Source organism: Paroedura picta, chromosome 6, assembly GCF_049243985.1.
Source record: "Paroedura picta isolate Pp20150507F chromosome 6, Ppicta_v3.0, whole genome shotgun sequence".
NCBI classification, from domain to species: domain Eukaryota; kingdom Metazoa; phylum Chordata; class Lepidosauria; order Squamata; family Gekkonidae; genus Paroedura; species Paroedura picta.
The window spans coordinates 69943363-69955790 of NC_135374.1; the positions used below are offsets into that span (position 1 = coordinate 69943363).

The 12428-nt window shown below is 41.0% G+C and overlaps 1 protein-coding gene across 23 annotated transcripts in view; it reads left to right on the forward strand.

Annotated features, from left to right (window-relative positions):
* DMD (dystrophin) overlaps positions 1-12428 on the forward strand; it is a 1311735-nt gene that overhangs the window by 1222169 nt on the left and 77138 nt on the right. For all 23 annotated transcript variants that reach the window (XM_077342956.1, XM_077342959.1, XM_077342965.1 and 20 more), the window contains one exon: positions 2349-2423. In XM_077342956.1, coding sequence (XP_077199071.1) covers positions 2349-2423 — 75 coding nt within the window. The remainder of the gene's footprint in view (positions 1-2348; positions 2424-12428) is intronic.

Here is a 12428-nt window from a genome sequence, read left to right on the forward strand (position 1 = left end):
GCATTTTCATCTCTATACACTCCATCTAATTGCGTATCCTGTATAAAGGGTCCCCTCCCCCAATTTACTACTTCTCCCATCATTGGTTAACTAGCATTTGAATGCTTTTTCTCCTTCAGTAGATGCTAGTTATATGCTAATCCTTGTTATTCATTTCTGAGACTCATTTGTAATGTAGAACTCTTTCTTCTTCCCTCTGTCCTTAATTGAAGTGTACTTTTCAGAGTAAGAGAGCTGAGTTTTACAAGTCTGCACAATGAAATTGCAGTCATGGTGCCTTGATAAAAAGATTTTTTTTTAATTTGCTTTCAGATAGATTATGAACTTTTGTTTAAATTCCAGAGTTTATTCCAAGCCACATCAAGGTTTGTAGAGCTGCCACAATTATGGTAAAGCAGGTCTGGCAGGAATGAACAATGCTAGAACAGTACACTAATGAGTAGCACATTAGGAAAGTGCATGAAAAATGTCTTATCAGCAAGAATTGAGCAAATGCATGCTGAAGGCCATCAACATATTAACAAGACAAGGGTTTCTCTAGTTAGTAAGATAAGTATCTAAAATACATGTGAAATGGACATTCATCAGATTGAAGTGAATATCGAGGGTTTTTTTTCTGTTTCTGAAAACAAGCTGAAATAGAATGGGGGTGGTGATCTGTTGCTGTCACTGGGCATGGAGGAGGTGGAGGGAGGTTAGAGAATTGGATTGTGCCATCATTATTGTTGTAGTTTTATTTGTTTTATGGATTTTATTGTAAAGTGCCATGCACTGGCAGGATCTGGGAGTGGGGTTAATAAAAGCTAATATAAATAAATAATAAATAAAAATAATAAAAAAGTAAAAGAAATCTTGAATGATAATCTTAAACTTCCCTGAGCCTCAGGGGAGGGTGGTATATAAATGTAATAAATAAAAATTTCTTTGCACATTGAGATTTCTGGGCAGTTCACTAGTACAGTCCGGAATAAAGAATATAAACAAAAGGAGGAGATTACAGATTTTTTTTTCTTTTTGTTAGCAGTGCTTTCGTGTTTAACAAAACAAAATCAGAGTCCAGTAGCACCTTTAAGACCAACAAACATTTATTCGAGGCATGAGCTTTCAAGTGTTTAGTTAGAATTTATATTTTATTTATTAATTGTTAATGATTTTGTTATTGCATAGATGGTGCAACCTTTCATGTCTTTCCGAATACCGATAAGTAGGACAAAAGACTACAGTGCAGTGTAACCAGGTGCATTGGCACTGAGGGGATTTGTTTATGCCCCATAGCTCAGCAGGAGAGCATATGCTAAGGCCAATCCTTGGCATTTAGAAGCAGCTCTGGGGAGGGCTTCTACCTGGCACCTTCAGGTGCTATGATCAGAATTGCAGGGAACAAACACTTCTGCCCCAGATGGAATAAGACGCTGAGTTTGATGAGGCAGCTTAATATCTAATATAGTATGAACATATTAATCACCTCCCCCCATGCCGCAAAAGAGATTCCCATCTGACCCAGGAGCTCTAAGGTACCGCAAGCCCAAGCATATATAGGTTAAACCCTTGCAAAAGCTTGCAGAGTTTATTTCAAATAGGCTTGCCAAGCTTAGGTTAAGGCCTATTCTTTTTTTAAAAAGAGGAAGAAACCTTTCAGTAAGGATATTGTCATGACTCAACATTATGCGGCATTCCCTTGACTTGATTGTGCCTCCCCTCCCCCCCCTTCATTATTATGAATGTCACCTTCATTATAAACTTCAAAGGGCCCTTTTAGACTTCAGTCATTATTTAAACTGAATCGGTCAGCCTTTCAGAAATACTATACTGCCAACAGTCCCAAAGTAGGTGAAAGTGGCACTGTGGCGTCAGTACTTTACAAAGGCACATTGTTCTCTATTGCATACTGGGACTTGGTTGCCACATGCAAAGCCTGGCAGAAGTCTGCATCTCTCTTTTAAATTTTTTCTATGTCATTTTCCCCTTTCCAGTTGTCTAACAAGCAGCTCACTTCATTGCATCTGTTAAGCAGAAGGGAAGAAAGTTCCTAATTAATACTTTTCTAAAAATGATCCCATTTAGTGGCTTCATAATCATATCCCATATCCTCCAAAATTAAGATAATATGAAACTCCCTGATTTCAGTGCAGAAGTAATAAGGAAATGTTTAATATTTCCTTGAATTCAGTGAGCCTTAAAGGTACTGAATGCTGGCTACAGTGTTGCTATTACGAACAATGACCTTTCTATTCCAGTTTAATTCATTATACATTCAAAGCATATCTCCCCCCCTCCCCCAGTTTATCCTCAGCTTGTCTCTTTATGGAATATGGTAAAATAATTCCCTTCTGTCATTCATCTTTTAGCTGACCTGAACAATGTAAGATTCTCAGCCTACAGAACTGCCATGAAGCTCCGAAGACTTCAGAAAGCCCTCTGTTGTGAGTAATAAGACAATCTTCATTTTTGTGTATGTGTATTTAATATGTGGTAGAGTTAATTCACTTTTGCTAAGATCAGTTTGTCCCCATTTGTTCTAATCATTTATATACATGAAGTGGAGTCAAATGAACAATCATGGAGTGAAGCTAGTGGAACAATATTTCTTCCTGCTGCCCACTGAGCGTTCCCCATTTTGTTTTTGGGAATCAGGACTCCTCAAGACTGTCAGTGAGTAAGTTTGGAGTGGGAATGAGAACTGGTTAAAGTAACCAATGGAAGTGCTAAATACTAAGGAGTGCCAGTGTCACACACATTCCATATTTCTGAGAAGTGAGGTTTCAAAGAAAGGGAGAGGCACATTTAGAGGAGAGAGTACTTATGCCATCTCTTAGTATGTTGTCTGCACAGCTGCAATTCCACCAAGGATGGTCCTAAGCCCAGCTGCGAAAAGAGGAGGGTGGTCACTCTGCCGAGGCGACCAGAACTAGGAAAGCCGGAAGACTAAGCAAGAAACCTCATAGAAATTAGAACAAATGGAATTGTTAACGCTAACTTTTCCAGGGCAGCCTATGCGCCAGCAATAGAGAACCAGGGTGCTGGGATGAAAAATTAAACTTATGACACCAAAATAAAAAATTCATATCACCACTTGAAAGGAATGTACAAACTTGACATCATGATGGACAAAAGGAAACCATAGCTATGAAACTGTCAAAATGCAAAATTTCAATTGCCACACTAACTGAACTGTGTCTCACTGGATCAAAACACTGATGATTGATGAAACAACGATGCTATTTTATTCCGGGGGAGAAAAGCGAGGAGTTGGCTTCATGGTGGACAGGCAGGCTGCTAGAAGCGTAATTGCCTTCCAACCAATATCTGATTGCCCGGCAGCCCTCACCATCAACTGTACAATCAATACCCACAACCTGTTCACCTATGCCCCTACTGAAACCAGCACAGATGCAGCTAAGGACAACTTGTACGTCCAGCTTCAAGATGCAGTAGATTCAAAATCTCAGTGCAGGAGGTGACTGAGGGCCTGAGCTTCTGCGCCATTTTGTTGGCCCTCCAAAGGAACTGGTTGGCCTTTGGGACACAGAATGCTGAATTAGATGGTCTACTGGTCTGATCCAGCAGGGTTCTTCTTATGTTCTCACATTCCGTGTTCTCCACCATCAGAAGTGTCCTTTCTTTTTACATATACAGCTCTTCACTCCCTTCAACTGATAGTAGATTATCTCCCATAAATTCTTTGAAGCTGTATGTCAGAGCGAGGATAAACCTGTGAAGAAAAGAATCATTGTGCAGGATGTTCTCAGCTAGGAATGCCAGCCTCCAGGTGGGACCTGGGGATCCCCCGAAATTCAGCTAATCTCCAGATTGCAGAGATCAGTTTTCCTGAAGAAAAATGGCTGCTTTGGAGGGTATACGCTGCAACACTGGACACAATCCTCTCCTGATTGAATATCTGATACCTTTTGCTTGCAACAATCTTCTTCCAGCCATTTCTGCTGGCAACTGGAGTAACCCCCTTTGGGGCTGATTTGGGGCAGTAACCCTGATTGAGAATGACTAAATGTATATAGCCTTTTCTCCAATAGAGACTCAACAGAGCTTCCATCTTTTCCTTTCTTCAGTTGTATGCTCTCAACAACACTGTGAAGTAAGTTAGACTGTGCAACTGGCCCAAAGCCACCCAGCAAGCTTTTATTGCAGAATGGGAATTGAAACCTGAGTTTCCCAGATTCTAGTCTAATACTTTAACCACAATACCAGAGTGGCCTGGGGATGTTCACTGGGAAGCATAACATATGTCCTGTGTGCACAATGGATTCCACGGCCAGGGCAGCAGGATTTTGTTGCAGACTTCCCTGTATGCAGCCAAAAGGTCTGTGTTTTTCCAGGTTCCTATTGCATGGACAGTATGATTGCATATGCATATGTCCTAGTCTCACTTCTGTATAAACACAAGGAAGTCATAAACAGCAATCACAATCTATCTTCTCACTTCCATGTACTGATTTAACAGACAGAATTAAGAAAATCAATTGTTACTTGGGGGAAAATGCAATGTGATAGCATTTCCCAACACCAGAGTCTAGCAATGCTTTTCCAGAATAAACGGAATGATAGTGAGATCAAAATAAACTTTATTTCAAGTAATCAAAATAAATAATAGTAAGAGCTCCTTCCCATTATGTTTTCATTGCTTAATGCAAATGGAAAGGCATTAATAATTGCAATATGGGTACTTCTTTGAAAATCTGCAGCAAAGCTGAAAGATGATCAATTACAGCAGCGGTCCGCAACCTTTTTCAGGTTGCGGACCGCTGCCAAGGGGTGAGGGGAGAGGGTGACCTGGGGCCCTGTGCATGCACGGCAGCCCTGTTCAAACACGCATGCATGGACATGCCACACATGTGCATTTGCGCCCGGCGGGGACGCAAATGTGCACGTGTGACAGTTACATGCATGTGCAGAGCTGCCACACATGCGCATTCGCACTGCTGCGTGTGCGCGTTTGCACTGCAGGTCTGCATATGTGCATTTACGCTGCCGGCGGCCGCGCTCCCCTCTCCCCCCCTTCCCTCAGCAAGAAGCTTGCCGTGCCGCAAGCTAATCAGCCACTTTGGTGGCCTATTTGCTCGCAGCCTGACGAGCTTCTCACTGTAGGGGGCGGAGTGAGGGAGCAGTGGCCCACTGCCGAAGCCCTTGCTGCCCTGCACCGGGCCGCAAACTGGGAGTTTGGGGACCACTGAATTACAGGACTATATTGTGTTGAAGACTGCGGGGGGGGGACAATGCAATGTTGATGGTAATTCAGAGCAAGACCTTCATGTAGGGTTGCCAGCTCTGCATTGGGGGAAAACTGGAGATTTGGGGGTGACACCTGGGGAAGGCAGAGTCTGGGAAAGGAGAACTGCAGTAAGGTATAAAGTCTACCTCCAAAGCAGCCATTTCCTGCAAAAAAACAAAAACAAACCCTGCTCTTGGTTGTCTGGCAATCAATCAAAATGTTAATGCTGAATGTTAATTGTTTCATTTCAAGTATAGTACATTGGTTTCTACATTTACAAATAACTGTTTACTTGCTACAGCAAAGAAGCATTGCCAAGGGGATTTCCTACAAAAAGGCATGAAGGTCTCCTCCTTCTCTGTTCTGTGTGTAAAAATTCTTGCTCTTGCAGAAGAGAGAGGAGTAGCCATTAGCTCCCCCTCTTCACTGAACTCCATGTCCAGTAACATTTTTGTCCATGGAGATCCTGCTGTCTATGTTGCTGTGGAAGGAGAAGGTGGCAGTAGATTAACTCCTCTAATTATCTTGTGCTACCTTGGCCCATTATGCACAGAGTGGAAGGTCCGCATTCGGGGTGGAATGGTGCCGGCTAAAATCATCAATTATGCACGCTGCAGGCGGCAACTGGGCACAGAGTCAATGTATGCCACCGAAAAAGCCGTGTTAGTGAGATGCGGAAAAAAGTGGAGCTTCCCGGGACCAGGGCGCAACCAGTAGCGCGGAGTAGCGCGTGCATAATCGGATGCTCTGGATTTTGCCGCCGTTGCGTTCCATCCTGTGCGTTAGCGGTTTGCTTTTTCCTCCTCCACGTTCTCCATGCTGCAGTTTTAGCGGCCCTGCATAATAGGCCCTTGAGCCCCCAGGGAAGGTCAGGGTGTAAATGTGTGTGTGTGGGGGGGGGGAATCATTAAGAAGTTCCAATTCTTGTTTCATACAATTCTGTAGTTTTTCTTGCATCATCTAATTATCTTCCCCATTGCCACAAAAAAGTGACAAAAGAAAAAAATGGAGGGAGGTGTTTGAAGTTCTATTCTAAATTAGATTTTTTTTAAAAAACATCAAACCAGCTGATACATATGTAGATGTATCTCTCCCTCTTTCTATGCTTATGTCTTCCCTGCAAACTATTGTGCTGAAATCTTATTTGTGCATGTACTTTGGAGACAATTTAAGTACCATGATTGTTTACCTGTTTGTTCTGGGGAACAAAAATAGCTGTGCTTTTCTTTCTAGCATTGGAGATAGGGAGGGAAGGTAATCATGCTTTCTATTTATTTCTGTCCAGGTGAACAGTGTCAAATGGCTTAAAAATAGAATATAAAATGTGAGTTTAGCATTATGGCATTTATGTGAATGTGTGAAAATTCTTCAGTCTATAAAAATACTTCTCAAGAGAACTCTATTGGTTTTGTGTGTTTGTTAATGCCAGTCCTTTGTCTGTCAGCCTTGGGGACTTTATGACACTATCTTTCCTTAAAGATTTATTCAAGTGAATGTTTTATAGTTCTGAATGTTTTTACAAGCACTTGTGCTAAATACCTAAGCACATTCTTCATGCCTGCTTCAAAGGAAGTTGTTTAGGATTACTAGTTTGTCATAGCTTGCTCTTTCAAGGCATTGTATTTTTCCCTTCCTTTCCAATGTTCTTTTGCAGCAGTATTGTAAACTAGATGTAATTGTACAGCACTGTTAATAAATATCGTTCAGCATGGTCATTTAAAAACTTTTAAAGAATGTTATATTTGTAGGTTGAACAGTCACAACAAAACATCTTCAGCAATTTCAACTCTTTATACTTGCATCAACCAAATACTGAATGAACAACACATAAACCCAGTGTACTTTTATACATTTAGTTTTCCCACCAAACAACCTGATTGGCTTTTAATAGAGCCTTGCAATCAGGCTACAAAGGAAGCATTTCATTGATTGTAGCAGTTAAGTAGAAGTGACTGTTGATTGGTTACATTACAACTGCAAACATGGTTCAATATCCACGTTCAAGGAATAAAGGGACAACATTATCTGGAATCCTATAAATATTATAAATAAAATAAACTATAAAATAAAAGGCATATTTTGCCTGAGGTTAAGCTGCAATCTCACTTTCTCTCACTCGAGTTTGTGTTGCGTCCAGGCAGCCTTTTCATTCAGCATCACCCAATTCCTCTTCTTATTGCTGCCATCATCCCATATGGTTTTTGTATATGTATGCCCCATTTACAGTTGCCATCTACAGATGGGGCCTGAAGATCTCCTGCAAGTACAACTGATGACAGATGACAGAGAAGTTCCCCCAGAAAAAAAGGCTGTTTCGGAGGATAGTGTAGGGCATTATCCTAATTTGGTGTCATCCAAAGATTTAATGAGGAGTCTCCTGACCCCCTCATCCAGATCATTGATAAATGGTTAAAAAGTTGAAAAGTTGAAAAGTACTGGACCCGTTACCAAGCCCTGTGGCACTCCACTCCTCCGCTCTGATAAAATACCACTGACGACTACTCTTCAGATGCGATTTTCTAGCCAGTTCCCTATCTACTCAACCATCCAAAAATCCAGTCTACAGTCCTCCAGTTTACCCATCATGGGAACCTTGTCAAAAGCCTTACTGAAATCTAGGTAAACAACATCCACTGAGTTTTCACAATCTAATAAGTCCATCACTGGTCAAAGAAGGAAACTACGTTGGTCTAGAAGGACCTGTTGGAGACAAATCTGTATTGACTTCCCCAAATCAACAAATTGTTCTCCAGATGTTTGCAGATCACCCCCTTTAAAATCTGCTCCATTATCTTCCCTGCAGTTGAGTTCAGACTCACTGACTTGTAGTTTCCTCGGTCATCTCTCCTCCCTTTTTTGAAGATTGGGATTACATGTTAGACTTGTTCTGAAATGATTTTAACTGCAAGTCTGTACCCCTTTATACATGTATTTACCTCACTGTGTTTTCATTAACTGGAAGACTCTCTCCTCCAGTCTTCTGGCACCTCTCCAGTCCTCCAAGAGGTCCTAAAGATTTTGGACAACGGTTCCACAAGCCATAAAGTTCCATTAAGTTCTTTGTTTACTCTCAGATGCACAACATTCAGCCCAGGGATGAAACTACTTGTTTCAGTTGTTTTTGTGTCAGCCTAACCTAATGCGTACCCAGCTTGCTGGGGGGTAAACGGTGATGACTGGGGAAGGCACTGGCAAACCACCCCGTATTGAGTCTGCCAAGAAAACGCTAGAGGGCATCACCCCAAGGGTCAGACATGACTCGGTGCTTGCACAGGGGATACCTTTACCTTTACCTTTAACCTAATGCAGCCTGAGCTACTTGAAATATAGGCAGAGTATAACAACTGCAGAAAAAAAATCACATTAATGTGTATATTCATATGTTGGAAAGCTGCAGCTTATTCACATTTAAATAGGTATTCACCATAAAGAAGAGTATACACTTAACATGCAGTGAATCACAACTCGTTTACATTTCCCTACACTATATTATCATGAAAACATTGTATTTTTAAAAGATTAATCTAGAATAGCAGTCTCTTGTGCATTCTATGTTCCTGTTATTCTTATCCCTTTTTTTTGACAAAGAATTCATAAAATAGTAACACTGGTGAAAAGTAAATATTTTCCATGAATAGAGTATTATTTATTGTTTGTTTAGAGTTTTTCTGGTGTTTTATTAATCAGTATTTTAAAATCCTGTTTTCAATCTGTTCTTCGTTCTCCCCACTTATATCACTCACTAGGATTCTATTTATTACCTTATTATTTCATTTCACACATGTATTTGGGGGGGGGGACTCGGAATGTGTTGCATTTTTTATAAATGTAAGCTGCTTTGGGGACTCTGGAGAAAAATTGTTTCAACTGATCTCACACTTTCAATTCATGTTAGTTCATGAGGTAGCTTTTAATCATAAAAACATAAAAATAGAATTAAAGCTAATGAAAGTAAGAGCCTTACAATAATAAAAAATCCCATCCCATACATGTATTACAGAAAAGATACCTGTATCATCATTTAAAAGCTTGAATGCAAAATAATGTTTTAGTCTATAGGGAAAGACAAGGAAGCAGCTGCATTAAAAAGTTTCTATAGAGAAGTATTATCAAACAAGATGAGAAAAAGGAATAAATAGCACTATATACGTAGTAATCGCCTGGTTCTGGGTAGGCAAGGGAGGTGCAAGACATTAAAATACTTTTAATTGTTGGAGTATTTATTGTATTTTTTAAAATTAATTTGGCTTCTTGACTGCCACTCCCGGACCAGGCCAGCTAATGGAGGTTTACAATAAAAACCCTAGTAAAAAAAATGAATAAAATACAACACTTTGGCACAACCCCCAGCTGCAACCCTCCTCCCCAGCTGCAACCACACACTAGTCCCCACATACCAGTTCCCACACATACCACCTACAAGCCTTCGATAGGGCTTGCAAATCCAGCCCTTGTAAATGGCCATGACCCAAGATGCTTTTGCATGGACATAATGAAATTCTATACATAGCTGGAACTTTACGTATCCCTATGTACATAGCCAATGAACATACAGATGGACACATGGAACAATATCTGGTCCACTGGATCCCTTTTCACCCTTATATGTTCAAAGACCTGCTTGTATCTATTCTTTTCCACAGTCTGTACTATATCCTCAAGTTTGTAGTGTGTGAACAATATATCAAAAGGATGCATGTGCTTGTAAGAAATGAGTTGTCATGCAAGTAGACCCTAGAATGTACAGAACATGGGGCCACCAAGCAGTTATTTGAATTCTTGGTTACTTATGTTGTTTGGAGTCCACCTCTGCTCTTTTGGACTAACCCAAGATGTATTGGGGCATGCCTCACCCTGGCAGGTGGGATAAAGTATTCCCTGCTTATGAGGGGCTCCTTAAGACCCATTAGGGACGCCGCTGCCACCAGTGTGGGTGTGTCCCATCCTAGGCCCTTGGAAGACCTGTGTTAACGAAACGCAGGTTCTTCCGGAGTCCTGGGACTCCTGAAGGCACAGGTGAGGGCCAGCCTGATGTTGCGTGCACAGGGCCATTGCGCTGGCGCAGTTGGCGGAGCTCCACCCCGTGTATAAATGGGATGGCGGGGCTTTTGGCCCCACTGCAATGGCATGGCGGCAGCAGAACATAGCTGCTGCCATTCATAGTGGGTCTAAGAGAGAGTGACAAGCATGGAGTTAGCAGAAACACCTTTCCCTGCCTTCATTCAAAAGAGGCTGCTCCCACACAGCTGGCAAAGGAAAAGAAATAGGAGGCATGACTACTGAGGCCAGCCTGGAACTCAGTACCCTGTTAGGGAATTTTCCCATTAGCAAGAACGGGGCTCTCCCTTGCAGGTGGGAGATAGTTTTTCAAGTGATGTCTCTTGCTGCAATGAGTTAGGGACCTGCACTGAGTCTATATCACTACAGAGTGGAACTCTTAAATGGAGCTCACACCGACAAGGAGTAGGTGGATGGCTGGTCTCTGACTGGCAAGTGATGTCAGTCCAGACGAGAGCTTAAAAGTGAGAGTAAATAGCGTGACTGAACTCCTTGCTCAAGATTCCTATTCCTGTACTGAGGAAGTCTTTCCCAGGTGCATTTTGTTTGTTTGTTTGTTTGTTTGTTTGTTTGTTTGTTTGTTTGTTTATATACCGCCCTCCCCGAAGGCTCAGGGCGGTTTACATGAAACAACAAAATGGTATATCTAACATCATTCCAGTAACAGTAAGGTGGTAACAAAAACAATAACATTAACATAATAACAATAAAAACAATAACATTAAAGGAATTTACATTTTACCGATTTCACCGCCGTCTCATAGGGTCTTAAATGCATTCTATCAGATGCTCTCGCCACTTCGTCATGAGTCTTCCTCCAGACTCGCTCTAGTCGTCTCAGCTCTCGTTTCTTCTCGCGGAGCTCCTCAGCATACCAAGGAGCCTGTTTACGACAGGAGTGGAGAGGACATCTGGGAGCTATCTCATCGATGGCTGCCAGCATTCTGTTGTGCCAGTCACTGACCAGGCCATCTAGAGAAGTCCCGGGAGTCGTTGGGTCCTGCAAAGCAGTCAGGGATCCTATTGGATCCATAAGTCTTCGCGGGTGTAGGACACTAGAACATATAAAGGAACCCCTGGCTCATCGCCTCCTCACAATGGGAATGGTACAATTTTCACTGTTCTGTATTTTATAGCCAGTTGGGCTAAAAGCTCATTAGTTGTTCCAGTGCTTTAAGAGTTACAGCAGTGAGAAGACAGCTTGTATAACTCTTTTTAGATTTGGGGCATTGTGGTTCAGAGACTAATTTCTTTCTGTCATAGTAAACTAGTCTATATATGCAAATATATTGCATTAAATAATTTCAGTTGATTTTATCAAATCCCAACCCATTATGAGATTTACTTGCTTATAAAAAACATAGATTTGTAGCTCTTTGGGACTTTTCAAATGCTTGGGGAGGAAGTAGGTTAAAGAAATCCTGACTTCCATGTCTAGAAAAGTCACCAAAATAATGTGTTTCCACTGCTGAATAATGCACACCCCTATCTAATACAGATTTCATACTGGCCAGCTAATTCAAATTTTATAATACTCTACAGTGCACGTTTTGTAAAGTAGTAGAGAACCCTCCCTACTCCCAAAATACATTTGCCTTAAAAGTTATGTTGTTTCGATAATTCAATAATTCTGTAAAGTGAAACATCTTTTCACACTTTCTACCTAATTAATGGCTAGATCACTGTTATTGCATAAAGTTTAAAAACAAAACCATTAGCCACTTTAAAGGTACTACCTTATTGTTATAAAAAGTTTTTCCAAAAAAAGAATGGCCTCTGGTTATCTTTAGATGCATAAATAATTAGGTTGCCACCCAATCTTTAATGAGTTCATTTAATTACCATTGATTCATTGTCTCAGAAGAGCCTTAAGCTCCATGTTAAAAGTGTGTTACTGCATTTCCAATTTGGCTAATAAATAGATACTAGAGAAAGCATCCTTCCATGATCCCAGGGGATGCAACTGATAAATACACTGTAGTAGAACATATAACTGTTCTTGCAGTAATGACATTTTTAAAAAGCAAATACATTAAACAGTTGGAAATACAAAAAATGAAATATAAAAGCTGAACATTCAAGCTAATATGCCACTCTTTCAGCTGTTTCCTGTTTTGCCACATGCTGGTGATGTTTCTGATTA